This window comes from Tauraco erythrolophus, chromosome 8 (assembly GCF_009769465.1).
Source record: "Tauraco erythrolophus isolate bTauEry1 chromosome 8, bTauEry1.pri, whole genome shotgun sequence".
Classification (NCBI taxonomy): Eukaryota; Metazoa; Chordata; class Aves; order Musophagiformes; family Musophagidae; genus Tauraco; species Tauraco erythrolophus.
In genome coordinates this window covers 36,425,873-36,442,299 of record NC_141472.1, presented here as the reverse complement: position 1 = coordinate 36,442,299, position 16,427 = coordinate 36,425,873, and the positions used below count along the sequence as shown (strand labels likewise).

At 35.7% G+C, this 16,427-nt stretch overlaps 1 protein-coding gene across 1 annotated transcript in view; it reads left to right on the top strand.

Moving 5' to 3' along the window:
* Positions 1 to 15,599, top strand: part of ACTR3 (actin related protein 3) — a 31,857-nt gene extending 16,258 nt beyond the window's left edge. Inside the window, exons 2-12 of the mRNA XM_086615548.1 lie at positions 187 to 242; positions 4,450 to 4,574; positions 5,137 to 5,247; positions 6,805 to 6,900; positions 7,453 to 7,560; positions 9,679 to 9,822; positions 10,553 to 10,726; positions 11,509 to 11,601; positions 12,095 to 12,220; positions 14,181 to 14,264; positions 14,672 to 15,599. Of these exons, the coding sequence (XP_086471674.1) occupies positions 187 to 242; positions 4,450 to 4,574; positions 5,137 to 5,247; positions 6,805 to 6,900; positions 7,453 to 7,560; positions 9,679 to 9,822; positions 10,553 to 10,726; positions 11,509 to 11,601; positions 12,095 to 12,220; positions 14,181 to 14,264; positions 14,672 to 14,767 (1,213 nt within the window). The 3' untranslated portion in view covers positions 14,768 to 15,599. The remainder of the gene's footprint in view (positions 1 to 186; positions 243 to 4,449; positions 4,575 to 5,136; positions 5,248 to 6,804; positions 6,901 to 7,452; positions 7,561 to 9,678; positions 9,823 to 10,552; positions 10,727 to 11,508; positions 11,602 to 12,094; positions 12,221 to 14,180; positions 14,265 to 14,671) is intronic.
* The last annotated feature ends 828 nt before the right edge of the window (positions 15,600 to 16,427 follow it).

Below are 16,427 nucleotides of genomic sequence, written 5' to 3'. Positions count from 1 at the left end.
TTTACTCTTTAAAAAAAGAGAAGTTCTTTGTTTTTTTTTGTGGTGGGTTGTTTTTTTGTTGTTGTTTTAAAGGAAATTCAATGGGTCTTTTTTATATGAGAGGAGAGGTATGTTCATTAAAAAGGGGAAATATCGTTGGTGTTTGTGGTATTAAATATAATAACCTAATCTTTTTTGCCTCAATAGGTATACAAAGCTTGGATATGCCGGTAATACTGAACCCCAGTTCATTATTCCTTCATGTAAGTATCTGTTACTTGTGTCTGAATACTGAAGCTACACTTAACAGTTTCTGTAACATGCTATGTAAACAAAGTAGTTAAAAACGAGTGATTTCTGCTGAGTGACACAGAGCAATAGCATGGCTCTGTTCTGCTTTGCTGTGGCTGCTCAGTTAGAAAGATACATTCATTAAAATAGTATGCTCCTATTTGAAGTGAAGTTAATTTGTTGGAAATTAAAATACAGTAGCATGGCTGTAGCTACTTCTTAGAAGGTTCTTCCTCTGCTACTGATTTATCAGTTAAAACTTTAGTTGATTATAACTAGAAAAAAAATTAGATTTTTTAACATCTTTAGAATTTAAAATGTTATACTTACTATTTTTTTTTCAGTATTACAGCTGTGTTACTTAATTTCTATGTTTTGCGAATAGAACAAGAAAACATTTCATTTTTTTCTATGTGTAATTGCATATTTACTTGCTCCCTGTCTTCAGAACTGTTTCTCCCACTTGACGTGATATGTCTCTGCGTTAGAGAGTGGAACTCAATCAGATCCTTTTAGAAATGCTTCACCTTTTGACCTCTTACACCACTTGACATATTGTCCTTGTTCGTCTGTGCCAAAGTAATCACATATTACATCCTGGTAAAAAGGAATAATTAGTACACCGAGTTTTCCTTGTGAATCCAACAGGAAGAGAGCCAGAACTAAATACTTAAGCGTAGTAACTGTAAAATAGAACTTGGTAGTTCAGACTCTATGTTAATTTTTCTAGAAAACATACTTCAAAAAGCAATTTTAATGGAAAGCTAAAATTAATTCACTTAATGCATTCCCCTGTTTTCATTCAAGTGAGAGTATCCTTTCAATTTCTTCTATATTGGCTTCTAAAATATTGTTCTTAATTTCTTTGGTTTTCCAAATGAATTTCATTTGGTTTATCTCGGTGACATATAAAATATAGTCTACAGGTTTGTTTTTCACACAAAAACTAGTTTTAATATCAGATTTAAAATGTTACTGAATGGTTGGAAAAACCCTTATGTTGCTCTTTAAACTTCATAGCAGTCTTTAAATTAAAAATGGGCAAATGGTTATTTTATTTAATTTCAGATAAATAAGGCTTATGTACTTTTTCTGCATCATCAGATTTGGTTTATTTAATTCCAAAATCACTTTCTTGTTCCAAAAAAGGATAAGAGCTATCATGACACTTGAAACAAATTCTGGGAATTCAGTGACCTCTCAGATCATTAAACAGAGAAATTTATACAACAGGAATGCTATTAAAGTAGAAGAGAAAGAAGGGAAATGAGGTTTTTTGACAGCTTTTTGATATAGTGTGGTGTATTTAAAAAAAAAAAAAGTGCTCTAGTCTAGATGCTCCTACTGCTGAAGTGGTCCTTGACTGCAAGTCTCTTAACGAAAAAGGCATTTTCCTCATTTGTTCTGTAATCCAAGTTAGGTAATTACACTAACTGCACAAGTTTGCATTAATCCTCTGCCTCAAGTGAAATAAAATAGCACTGGTGTAATCGACATTAGAGGAATGACGGTAGGATATAGCAGTACCTGGTTTAAAGTAAAATTTTACAAAAAACTGTGGCTCTTTTCAAAGCACTTTTGTGTCTTTAATTTCGTTAATATTATCTCCAGAGGAAAAATAGTTTGGTTTTTCCTTTGACTTCCAGCAATGGCAGTTGCATGTTATCAATTTGTTTCTCTAAAAGTGTTTGCTGTTAAACAGGTTCCAGCAGCATTCCTTCTGCCTTGTTCACTTGCTGCTTACCTTATTCGCTCCTCATCTTAGCAAATTTTTATCTCCCACTCCTCTCTCGTGTTCTTGATTTAATTCTGAATATACTTCTGTAGAGATGACAAATGCTTGCTTGAAAGGCGAAGTAAATGAGAATATATTGGGCAAGCTTCTTGACGAGACTTGGGTTCAGTGCTATCTTCCCTGGCTGCTTTTTAGATCTGGCTGATCATTTCCTTTGCTTGATTTTTATTCACTTAATCCTTTTTTCCTGCTGTGTGTTGAAATAGGAGGCAACTTATTTACCTAGTGGTTCTCTTGGTTTGTCATCTATTTCAGTTTATCTATGATAGTTTGCATGTAATATGGCCCTTTCTTTACCTTTAAAAGAAAAGAATGGCTCGAGTAGCTGTTAAGCACGAAACTTGATTTGGTGCAAGTATGTCCTCTTTTTTTTTTTTTTTTTTCTAAAAGCTCTTAATTCTTGTGCCAAGCAAACCGAAGGCAAACAGTCTGAGATACCACTGGAGTGCTGCCCATCTTCAGACACCACGCCAGCCTATCTCTGATTTCAGCAAGTTTTATCTTCCTGTTTGTTTTTTCAGGATATGAGACGTGATTCAGTTTGTTTCCTTCTCATTTCTGACTTTCCAATCCAGGACTGAACAGGATAGCCTCAATGTCAGCAAAATATTGAGAGCTCCTGTCTTGTGTTAGGCTTGTAACGGGATAAAACCACTTTGGCTTGAAAGTTTCTATAATCCTGTGGCAAGTGATGGTATTTTACTTGAAACTTCTTGGAGATAACACACATTTCAGGAAATTTTTCTGTCCAGATGTGCAAGTTCTGTAATGATGATGTGAAAAATACTTGGCAAGATTCTTCTGTTCACTTGCAGCAAACGCCAGCCTTGCGACATCTCCTTCCCCACAATTTTAGCTTCTACTTCCGATCTACCCCTCATGCTGTTTGGCTTCCTCTCTGCTCTCCTGTAAGCTGCTACAGAAGTTACAATATGATTCACTTTTCTTCCTGAAGAGCTCAAAATAATGTCTTCTGGTTTATCCTGTTCAGTCTTTCACAAGATTTAACTTTTTTTTTTAGTTTGTCTGACTGCACAGCCCTACTTCTGTTGCTCTTTATGAGAAGAGAAGGGAGAAGGATGGGGGCATCAATGAGTTAACGATGCTTTATCCTAGCAGGCTAGTAATTTCCAAATCCTGTAGCTGTGCTGCCCTGTGTTTGGTGGCCTTGAGGCTGCAGCAACTGTTTTCATAACTTTTTTAACCTTAGTTGTGAGCAAACAGAACTTCTACTGAAGGTGAGAATTAGCAGAGTAATTCTGCCTTTGAAAGAGCTTTTGGATCATGACCTTTGGATAAGTGAGGCTGATTGTAACACTTCTTACATATATGAATTTCCTCATTTGTGTAAAGGATTGTGTTTAAAGGCGATTAGTCAGACTTGAAAAAAATACAGCAGATACTGCTGGCACTGCAACCCTGGTAGCCAGGGGCTGACACAAAAGGCGAGGGGAGGGGAAAGTCTGTGTTCCCGTGGTATCTAATCACTGATCCATCATTCCAGGATCCTGTGTTTAGCCTTAGCCAGTATTTTTCTGATAAAAACTTTTTTCTCTATGATGAGTAATTATCCTGGAAGGAATAAATTACCAAGATACAAGCTCTGAACTTTTGCCAGTTACTCCTTGAAGTGAAGGAGAGATTTATAGCCTGTTTTTAAATGAAATTCTCCATCCTGTTCTTAATGATAAGATACAAATAGGATTTCAAGGAAGAAATTAATGTCGACTTTATGAAAATCTGTTTTAAAGCATCTAAAGATGCATCATGTCATGCCATACAAATTTCTGTCTTTCTAAATATTCCTTTTATATCCGTCCAATTTTTTTTTGTCTTATGTTTTCTCCTACACCTTCCTTCCTGCCTTCTTTTGTGCATTTTTTGGCTTATTTAGTCGCTACTCAGTCCCCTTTTATGTGCCATATCTCACTTTCATAATATGTCCAGAAATCAAATTGATACAAGTGAAGTAAGACATCCATTTGTATAATGGCAACATGCTTTCTTTCTTGCTCTTTATACAACTTCTACAAGTGCATTTTTTTATTAGCAGTGTGCAGAAAATTACCACACTTGTTGAGTAAAATGAGATCTGTAGGGATACTCTTAGTGATTCTTTTAATATTTTATCTCCCTGATTGCATGTTGACTGTCTAACATCTAAATCTGTATTTAGATCTGTGTTATGTTACTTCATAAATCCTGATTATGTTTACCTATGACTAGAATTCAGATTATCTGTGGTTTTATTTAGCTTTTCTGTGCTTATGCCTGAAACAAAGGATGAATACAATTACAGTGAGTTCCTGTTCTTGAGTGTCTGTGTTCTCCTTTTTTTGTGCAGGATATATAATCTACAATATTGTTTGTGTTCTCTGTTAAAGGTATTGCTATCAAAGAATCAGCAAAAGTGGTCGATCAAGCACAAAGGAGAGTTTTGAAAGGTGTGGACGATCTAGACTTCTTTATTGGGGATGAAGCAATAGAAAAACCAACTTATGCAACCAAGGTATTAAGAGAAATGTTTAAAATAATTTTCCAATGCTCTTTGTAGAAAACATCTGCTGTGCAGCAAACAACTTCTTACACTGTTTGCGTAAGAAAAGCAAACAGCTTTTTGGTTAACTTTAATCTTGTTAACTCTGTTTTAATGGAAAATAAGGTTTGGTATTAGTTTTGTCGACCTTCAAGAGCCCGTGGGAATTTTCAAAAAAGTATGTGAATATATATTTCTTTTGAAGTGAAGGGAGGCTGGGAAAGAATTAAGCAGAAATATCACATTCTTTCATGTTCCTTGACATCTTCCATTAGCAGTGTCAGTCAGGATGCTGGGCTAGGGGGAACCTTTACTTTATCCTAGTGCCACTATTCTGCTCTACTGAGAAAAGATCAATGCATTGTCTCCACGATTCAAGGTTCTAATCGGAATTTCAAATAGGTCTCAGATGGAGATAAGGAATGCCTAATGCAAGGTTTCTTGCGTATGTCGATCATATGCTTTTACTGCAATTGAAAACGCTGTTTTGTTTTTTTTCTTTCTCTTTTGTTTCCAATTATGTCTTGTGCAACAGTGGCCCATCCGCCATGGTATAGTTGAAGACTGGGACTTGATGGAGAGGTTTATGGAGCAAGTAATCTTTAAGTATCTAAGGGCAGAACCTGAGGACCATTATTTTCTTTTGGTAGGTAAAATTATGTCCTACTTATGAAATTGCATATGACTAGTAAAAATCTGTAGTAAGAATTTATGTAATAATTCTTAAATACGAATATACTTATCCTGAAATCTAAAGTAAACATAAATTACCTGAAACTTTCCTGATCTGACTTATCACATCCAGGTTCTTTAATTTTCTAAAGATACCAGAATGTCTGAACTGCAGACCTTTTCTGTTATTTTCTCATTTCCCTCCATATTGCATCTGGTCCATCCCTTTTTTTTCTATTACTTACCCTTGAATTCAAAAATCATGTCTATGTTTTTGAGACAAAAAAGTACCTGTGTTTTGGCTTGACATAATTGCAATTATTTTGTTTTTACAATGCTGCCACCTGGATGGTGTGTCTAGGCAGTGGAATTTTCTTTCTTTTGTGAAATCAGAAGAATTGATTATCGTATTTGGACAGATTATATCTGAATAAAGGTCAATGTTATGCTGAAGCATCTGCTATTCCTTGGTATTTTACTTAAGGCCATTGAAATAGGCAATTTGTTTTAGTGTGATATTTGTAGAGGAAGTTTGGAATTAGAGGTGTTTGCCATACTTGTTAAAAAACATCTAATGCAACCATCCTCTCGAAGCAAGTCTATTTAGATCCTGTTGCTCAAGGCTGTGTCCAGCCAAGCTTGGAATATCAAGATGCCATGACAACTGTGGGCCTCTTTTCCCATATTTGACCACCCTCATGTTACCTTTTTTGCTGCAGATACCTACTTAGGATTTCATTTGCACTCTGCTCCATGACCCCTTGTCCTCTCACCTTTGTCAAGAGTCCCTCCTCTTTTTGCCCTGCTAATACATAGTTGATACAGTGGAAGAGTGTGGGGTTTTTTTGGTGTGTTTTTTTTTTCTCCTTCAAATATTCTGTAGCACTATCCAAATGGTCTTTCAGAGGAGAGACTTAATATTAAGTATATTTGGCATTTTAATGAAAATTATAGCATGCTATTATAGCACATTGTTGTTGCGAACTTCTCGAAGCCGAGTACATATCTACAGCTGATCATATCAACTTGTTTTATAGTGATTTAGTTCTGAAGAAAAACAGCTTTTTTCTTTAATGAATCACTGAGATTTTTTTAAATAACTCATTCTTTAAATGTGCTAAACTGCATCCTTGGACGTTTTTAGGTTGATAGTACTTGATTGTTTCAGTGAAATCAACAGTTGTAGTGAGCTAATCAACCCACAAAGGGGGCCATCAATGTGAATTCTTAAGCAGTAATTACTATAACATTTTTATTGCACACTGTTTTTGTTTTCACTCAAATCATCATGTTTTTGCAATGCAGTTTGCATAAATTCTGTTATCGTCAGAGAGTCTCTATATTTTCTTAATTGCACCATTTGCCTTTAAAAGCACCCTTTGAACATTGCTATTTTTACATGCTATTGTTGAATGACTCATCCTTAAAAAAAAACCCAAAACCAAAACATGAACCACCAGATCCTAAATTTTGAAAGTCAAGTGTTTGCTTCAAACATAAGTAAAACTACTATTTTTTTTTTGTCTCACAGACTGAGCCTCCATTAAATACTCCAGAAAATAGAGAATATACTGCTGAAATCATGTTCGAGTCTTTCAATGTTCCAGGGCTATATATAGCTGTTCAGGTAAGGACAGGGCTGTTGAAAGTTAAAGCTGCAGTATTTCTCCTTGAGCTAAAACTAATTTCACTATGAAAATTGTATGAGTGGTGTTTGAAATACTTTTATGGACTTTGGCTAGCAGTTTCACCACTAAATGTTTGATATGCGTTGATTCTGTCGTCTGCTGGCTAGGTGCTATTCCTCTGTTACCTGTTATAGAAGACCACCTCTAAACAGTAGAGTATAACATCTGTTGCATCATAAATAAATTAAAAAAAAAAGAAAACAAACCCAATGCACCACATCATAACAATGGTATTAGACCAAGAGTTGAATCCCTCTCAATATGAAGTATAAAAAAGATGTTTGAACATGGCTAAAAAAGCATCAGGCAGGAGTAAAAAACTACGTTTGTACAGCCTCTTTTTTGTAAGCTGTTGTGTACACGTGTGTAGTGTCACTGAATCAGTTTCCATACTGTAAATGGCTGTGAGAGTCAGTCTGGGTGTTGTGGGGAGGGGTGGTGGAAGATGTGCTTTTATTGAGGTTTGGGTTTTGTGTGTGTTCTTTCACAAGGCTGTCCTTGCCTTAGCTGCATCTTGGACGTCAAGACAAGTAGGAGAACGAACACTGACTGGCACAGTTATAGACAGTGGTGATGGTGTCACTCATGTTATCCCTGTTGTAAGTATACATCAAAACTATGGAAACCATTTAACTGGAGAACGGTTTGTCCTGTAACTTCTCTGATGTTTACTTTTACAGAGACTGAAGTATAGCTAGGAATCTTGAGAAACACTGGATAATTTCCAGGGTTGTGCGTGTGTTTTTTTTGTTTATTTTGTAGTGCAGAAACTCTTGGAGAACTTTTCTGCACCCTGAGTTTGTCAGGGCATATTGTCTTTTCAGTGGCTTATCTTAAAAAGGTGATTTGCCAAGGCCATGCGAAGTGATAAATGAAATTTGGTTGCTTTATCATATTTCCAGTTTGTTTTCTTGGTAAGAGTGAATAGGCTCTTTACAATAGTCAGTCCAAAAAGTTTGGAAACTTTTTTTGTTTAACTCAATCAATTCACATATGAAATAGAAATAATACAAAATATTTGAGGATAGGTGTAGTTTTGCTTACAATTTTATGCATCTGTTGACCAGTGTTTAATAGTATGCTATCATGCATCAGCGATACAAGCAAAAAGAAAAAAGCTCTTACCTGACTTGGAAAAAAAACCAAACCCAACCCCCAAGGTTAATTTATGTTGAATATCTGTTCTGATACATGAAATTGCTAAAAGCAAAAACCGATATGATCATATGATGTTTTATTAAATAACTAACACTTACAGCTGCAGTTTCTTGACTGTCAAAGTATTGGTTTTGCTGTAGGTATGTATTTCCTTTCACAAAGCTGCCTATTTGAAATTTTATAACTGGAACAATTAATAGTAGTATTTATTTCCAGTGGCTCTCCCCATCTTTCCTGGGGAAGTTAAATGCGTGTCTAGACACCAGATGCATTTTTTTCTTTTCAAAATGAGTTAGATTTCAATTCTTGAAACTAAAATGTATACAAAGCTTTATCATGCCACAGTAACCTCAATTTTAAAAAATTATTTGTTATACCAAGTAGTAGCATTGATGGTGATCAAACGTACCCTGTGATGTAGCAATTTCTTACTAATCTTGGTGGCTAAATCTTTGTTCAGACTGTTCGTCCAAGATGGCATATTTTTAATAAGATGTAGGAAACAATTGATGTTTTGAACCTTTTATAGGTAAACATTTTTAATTGTTCTGAGTAGTTCAAATTGCTGTTTAAAACAGTTGAACTTTTCCTGATTTGTGGGTTTTGTGTTTTTAACTGCAGTAAGAGTAGGTATTCTATATCACTTGAAGCATTAAGCTCCTTTGTACAATTTCTTGATTTCTGGAAATTTTGAATATGTTGAACAAATTGATGCCAATAGTATACCACTTTTATAATAAAATAGATAAAAAGGAATCAACAAACAGCTCTGTAGTGAAGCTAACAATAATAGTACGTTGTTTATGACTCTATTATTTTTCTATGTTAGAACATTTTGTTTGAATGTAAGGCGTATGGAGGAAATTTTAAACGTTTAGTGCTAGTGTGATACCTGGATTCATCTGTTTGGATGTAGCAGATCGGGTGAGGTTGAAGGCTGGTCTTGAACACTTTTGATTTCTGTGTTTAGATCAGATATTTTTAATGCCCCAATGTTGGCTGCCAGGACAAGCGTGACTTACAAGGGTAGACTGATGGATGAGTATGGACCGGTCTGATGTTCTAAGCCGTCTCAATTAATGTGCTGAAATGATACATTTTCTCCCTGCTTTCAGAAAATTAATTTTGGTTCATGTGGATTGTAACGTCTTACATCAGTGGCTGTGACTGCAGAGCCACATCATTTATTCTAAAATAATATTTCACGATACAAGGTTCCTTGACCTTTTTGGTAAGAGTAACCTCATTTTGAAGAGAAAATAAAGGCCAAGGAATAGTGAGTATAGCTATTTGTCTGCCTTATGTACTAGTGACCTTTCTGTTCCTCCTGACTTTGTAAGAATTATGAACCAATGCAAAGTGAAACACTTTAACAAGTAAAATAAGGCTACTGAAGATTGGGATTTCTGGTAATTGAATGAACCAGCCTTAAAGGGCTTCACTCTCACTCCCACAGGTAGGGAACAGGAATTTAGACTCCATGTCTTTCCCTCTTCCTCCTGAGCTTTGTTGAAATGAGTTCTTACCAATGTCTTTCTCCCAATTAATTTTATTTACAGGCTGAAGGATACGTGATTGGCAGCTGTATCAAACACATTCCAATTGCTGGGCGAGATATAACATACTTCATTCAGCAGTTGCTGAGGGAGCGAGAAGTAGGAATTCCTCCTGAACAATCCTTGGAAACAGCTAAAGCAGTGAAGGTAATGTGAACACTGCAGACGTTAAGGTTATTTTAGATCAGAGCTTGATATCTACTTTTAAAATACAGTAATCTCTTAAAATCATTGTCCTTCCAACTAATGGTGTTCTGTTTCTGTATAATACAAAAATGTTTAAATAATATAATAACACCAAATACCTTATACTTACAGTATACAGCTGGGTTATACTCAATTTGGCCTAGAATTTCACGCTTCACTTGGAGTCTTCCCTTTCTCCTCCCCTCCCTTATTATTATTATTGTAATATTCAGTAGGAAATGTTCTTGGGATGTGCAATGTAAAGAGCTGTAATTATTCTTTTATTCTTTCTGAATGTTGATATGTTCTTTTTTGTAGTACAAAGCTATTCTGAAAGACATTCAGCTTAAAGTACACTTAAACCTTGTTTCTATGGCAATTCTTCAGTATACTTCAGAACTCATTTCTCACCATCGTAGAAGTTTAGAGGAAAAATAGAAGAAAAGTAATTTAGCCCAGCAAGATCTGCTGCTTTCAGTGCTGCACAGAAATGATTTGTAGTAGCAGAGCCATTATCTAACTGTGTACAGTAAATGTCAGTTCAGCCGTTTTTTGGGGCCTATTCTGTATCTGCCAATTTAAAACTTATTCTTAAAGGTTTAAATTACCACAGTTTTCTAAAGTTCATACCATCTTTTCTGCTATACTTAAGAAGATAGAAGAATTCTAACTCTACGTGTTCAATTTTCAGGAACGCTTTAGTTATGTTTGCCCTGACTTAGTAAAAGAATTTAACAAGTATGACACAGATGGTACAAAGTGGATTAAACAGTATACTGGAATTAACGCTATCTCAAAGAAAGAATTTACCATTGATGTTGGCTATGAGAGATTCCTGGGGCCAGAAATTTTCTTCCATCCTGAGGTAAGTTGATTTGAATTGTCTACACTTTTTGTTTTAGGTGCGTTTTAGATGATAGCATATAAATAGTATTTGCAAACTTTTAAAGAAGTGGTTATCCCAACTTCTGTTTCTCCTTATTTGCAAAGAGATACCAGCTATTGCTGTAAGTCAACATGTTTTTGACTCTTATTGCTAGTAATCTTTGTACAAATTCAGGTTATATCTAAACAAAACACTGTATTTGAAATTTTTAAAGTAAATGGATTACTAAACCTATATTGTCTTCTCGCAATTTTTAATAGAATTTCCAGGTCTCATCACACCGTGCTCTGTTTTCTTACGTGTCTGGTGAAAAGTCAAGTTTCTAAATATTCTGTCTTCTTGCCTTTATACCCTCAGTCTCTCTTCCAGTGTTGTGAAAAATTGAAAGACAATAAAGGCTTCTTTTTTTTTTTTTTTTTTTTTATCCTTCGAATCCCTCTTTACATTCTTCTGTTGCAGCTTTTTTCATGTTATGCTCTTTTGCTCTGGTGCTCGGCATTTGGGAAGGGCATGCATTCTTTGACCTGTTACGGTTAATAAAAACTATCTAAGAGACTAGCTGGCAAAATAGATCCTTTAGGTTTACAATTCTTTCAAACCTTTCATAAAGGGCAGCAAAATAGCTAACATGTCATGCAAACTAATAATGGAAATAGTTGTGTTATCTCTGGCATAAGAGGATGGTTCTTTCTCTTTACTCTCTTTCCTTTGCAGTATGTAGTCCTACACGCTGACTCATCTGTTTTTATTCTTGACTGTAGTTTGCTAATCCTGACTTTACGCAACCAATCTCAGAAGTAGTAGATGAAGTTATTCAGAATTGTCCCATTGATGTTAGACGTCCTCTGTATAAGGTCAGTAGCTATAATGAATTTCTTTAATACTTGTTTTAAAAGGATTGTGCTTTATATTGAAATACGTATTTGAAATTCTATTAAAAAAAACACCACAAACAACCAAAACCAAAATTAACCATTTTTCTAGAAGTGAGTCCGGTATGCTGAAGGCTTTATGTTGTTCACTTACACTTTTTCAGAATGTGGTATTTCCTTACTGAAACTCTTATTTTAAAGAAAAAGAAATAAGGGAAACAAATCTGAGTGAAAGAAGCAAGATGTGCTAAGACATAATTGGATTTTAAGGCACAGCCAATTTTAATGTGACAGCCTCTTTGTGAATTCATATTCTGTCACGCTTAAGTGTTAGATAATTTAAAACTTAAAGTGAAAGCATACCTGCCAACCGTAGTTCTAAAAACTATGTTTAGATATTTAGAATTTAAGAACTGGGTGAAGTTGGAGACTTACATTTTTTGAGGCGGTTAATAATTTTTGTTTCTCAAAACAGAATATTGTCCTTTCTGGAGGCTCAACCATGTTCAGGGACTTCGGTCGCCGTTTACAGCGAGACTTGAAAAGGACTGTTGATGCCCGACTGAAACTTAGTGAAGAACTTAGTGGTGGCAGACTGAAGGTTAGTTCTTGCAGCTAATGCATTTAGCAAGCATCTTTCTTTCCCTTGTTACCTGGGAAATGCGAAAATAGCATATTGCAATGATGTTCTCCTTTGCTGAAACATCTTCATTTTCATTTAAAGTTCTTATAGGAGCTTTTCAGAGATTGGTATGTTGTAGGCTGATATTGGAAAATGTTTATGTAATCCTCTCGTAGGGAGCAGCAGTGCTGTTTCCCCTGGCGTACGCTTGTGCTGCCTGTCTCTTACTATTCAGCTGATGAAAGGACGGGGCTTACACCTGTTACCTAAAAGCAGTTGGTCACTCCTCAGCTTTTTCTGTGCTTAGTGCTTATTGATTAGTTGCAAGTCATCATCCTCAGTCTTTTGAATTTCAAGATAGTAAGAGATGGAGCAAGCTCATTGTCGAGCTGCCAGGGTAGTCGGAGGACTGGAGCACTTGTCCTGTGAAGAAAGGCTGAGGGAACTGGCTTGTGTAGAGAAGAGAAGGCTTTGGGGTTCCTAATAGCAGCCCCTCAGTATGTGTGGGAAGATGATGGAGAAAGTAGACCCAGGCCCTTAACAGTGCTGAGTGATGGGCACATGAGACAACAGATATAAATTGGAACAACAGAGATTCACCTTGGGTAAAAGGAAAAACCTACTCACTGTGGAGATAATCAGGCACTGGGACAGGCTGCCCAGAGAGGTTGTGCAGCCTCCATCCATGGAAGGTTTCTGAGATTCAGTTATGAGTTCTTGGAGTTTTATCCAGCTGACTCTGTCTCTAGTTCAGCCTCCAGCTCAAAGCATTCTGAGGCCCCTTCCCACGTAAATTATCCTGTGATCCTATGAAATGACCCCATGTTTTCGCTAAACTGCATGATCCTTAATTTATGTTCTTTCTACTTTTGACCTCTAATCTAACTTCTGCATTTTTTTTTTCTGTTGACTTTGCATACGTAAGATATCAGCAGAGATAAAACGTATTTTGTGGTTTTTCCTTTTAAGGCAAGATTAAAGTGATTTTCCTTATTTATTTTTCAGTAGTAATCTAACCAGATGAGCTCAATCGGTTTCGAAAACCTGCATTATAGCTTCATAATATGCCCTGTAGACAACTCTGCAATTACATACAGTCTTCTGGTTCAAGTAACCTAGTTTGTTCTCAGTTCTCCTTATTGGATTTTACCACTTATTAAGGAAGCAGGATATGAGTAAGGAAATCTGATGCGATTCTTCCTTCTTCAGAGTGCTAGGCATTACAAGTAGTCACTGGCTTGAATTTTGCTAATCTATTACAAATGATTTTTGGATACTGTTTCAGATTGTTCATATTTTGACAGTTGTACCGGAACAAACAAATTACTTCTTTCTGAAACTGTTATGTACACTGTCATTTTTGATAAGCACAAGTATGAGGAATGAAGGTTTGTGTGGATATAGAGGGAAAGGGGCTAACTGGAATGAGTGGTGCAGTTTTGAAAAGCATGAATCTGACTGTGTTAGTCCCGGATAAACTTTCAATCAGTCTGCAACTGATACTTTGTTAAAATAATGACATGAAACTTAGAAAATTAATTTTTTAAGTGTTTGTTTTGAAAGGGGTAAGTAGCATGGATGGGTTCTTACAACTGCATAAATAAACAATCCCTCAAGAAGTTCAGTGGAAAATAGAATGTGGATAATTGGAGAGGAACACTGTATTGGTGCTCTTGGGAGGAAATTGGTGTGAACGCAAGTATCTCTTAATGTCTGATAAGTCGGTAACTGGTGATTTATAAGCAAGAGCTATTTCTTAGCCTGGGTTGTACAAGAGAAAATCTGATGCTATAATTGTAAATTTACATACCCAGCATTTAAGAAAATACTGATTTGTGAAAGTAAGCTTGGAATAGACACTCCTTTTAAAAAAGATCTATTTTTTACCAGCAAAAGTGACTTCTAATATATTTCTCTTTTCCTTTTTTTCATTTTATAGCCTAAGCCCATTGACGTACAAGTCATTACACACCATATGCAGAGATACGCTGTTTGGTTTGGAGGATCAATGCTGGCTTCCACAGTAAGTTAGCTGCAAAGCTGAGCATGTTTGGGTCATTCTGGCTACGCCTCTGGAGTTCCCTTGTCTCCTTCACTTTCTAATAAATGCACTTGGGGCATTTTTGAAAGGTCTCAAGTAGCAAATATACCCTCCCCTCCTCCTTTGAAATTTTTGCATTAGACTTTGAAGTTTTGAAAGAGCAAATGAGAGCTGAATTACAGCTTTGAGTTGTTAAATAGTGCACTGTAGTTTCGTGGTAAAATACATCGTTTGCATTGGTGTTTAGCTGTGTGTGATGTAATGTTTATTTCAGGATTTCTGAAACCCGTATTTGGTTTTTTCCATTTGCTATGTAAATGTTAATGTTGTTGAAATAAGGTCTGTGTACCATTGACAGATTTTTTTTTTTTTTGTCCTTCCCTTTACAGCCTGAATTCTACCAAGTATGCCATACCAAAAAAGATTATGAAGAGATTGGTCCTAGCATCTGTCGTCACAACCCTGTGTTTGGAGTCATGTCTTAAAGCTGACCTTGGAGGGGTCAGGGACAGGGAGTGGGGAGGAGGAGCAGGAGTCTTTCTGATTACTTGTTTGTCTGATGGCTGGTATTAAGATAACAAACATGACTTGACAATAAGAAAAAGACCAAACGCAATTAAGCAGGATTATTTTAATAAGTGTCTCAACATGCGGATGTAGTGGAAAGCCAAAATGATCACGTTTTCTCTTTAGATTGATTATTTGAACCTGTGCGTGACAAAACAAAAAAAAGTGGATTTTAGTTCTTTCTGTGCCCTGATATTTTGTATATTAATGAATTATCCAAGATTTGATGGGATTTGACGGTGTGTAGATAGTCAGCTCTCTAATGCTTCCGTTGTACCCTTTCATGGGTGCAATGCAGGAGCTTGTTTATATTTCATACTTTTTTATACTTTGAGGAAAAATATGAATTAAAAAAACCTGTAATATTTGAGGAAAAAAACCTACCAGTGACCAACTTGAAAGTAAATTTAAAAAAAAAAAGAAAAAGTCATGACTCGTGCAGATAGTTCTTGCAAATCATGACCAGTCTAAATCCTGGGTTCCATACAATGCGAGTGCTTTTGGAACTAAGAAGCTAGTATCTTGGATTAACCGATGCCTGCTAGTGCTTTCTGATTACTTGGTGCATTTTCATACTATCTCTTGCTTTAAAGGAAAAAAGAAAAAAAAAAAAGAAGTAAAGACAAGACTGTTGGACCAGTATTGCAGTTCTGTAGTGTCATTTCTAATTAAAACCAAATAATCAGGTTATCGAAATTGGTGTATTTAAAGCCTAACACCATTCCAATAAAGGCACAAAATTTCTTTTTATGTTTGTGTCAGACTTTTAATCTCATTCCATGGGAAGTTGTGAGCATGGGTTCCTACATATCCGCTGTGGTTTTTGAAGAGTAAGATTGGTCTGTAAGGTAGAGATCATTATGTGCATTGTGTAAATTGAAGTGTGAGCATTTTAGAACTGCAGTTTATATGTTCATCTAGATAGCACTTATCTATATAAACCTAACATCTCCTCCGTTGTTAGGTTTGTTCATCTACTTTGTTCTGTAACTTTTCTCCCCACTTTCTTTCAAGTGGTGGTATACAGGAGACAGCACCGCGTTTTAAATCTCTGTGGTTTTTCTGCAAGAAAATACCATGTAGATAAAAATAAAGTGAAAACAATCTCTTTCTCATTCTTTCTAGGAAGAACGGTTCATATATTGAATGGAATTACTGGAATTACTTACAATTTCTGTTAATATTTGAAGAAAGAAAACTCTTCCTTAGACAATTCAGAACTGACAAATGTAACTAAGGTTGTTTACATAAAAGACCACAAGAGGGAGATCTCTTGGTTTCTCCTGAATTGTAAAGATTGCTCAGATTTTTTTTTTTTCAGAGAAGCTTATCAATTGCCAGAGCTTCTAGCTGCTTCAAAGCATGATCAATGAAACTCCAAAATGAGGTTAAAAATGGGAAAGTATTTTTACAGTAAGCATTATAAAACTTCATGTGCTGGAATCAAATAGAACCTTGGTGCAAACAAAGTGTTACAATTGTGTCACAAAACTATATTATTAGCTTCTCCCTATCAATGATACAATTTTTGAGAGTTAAGATAGTGACTTTTCAAGTCACAACTACTGACTGATTCGT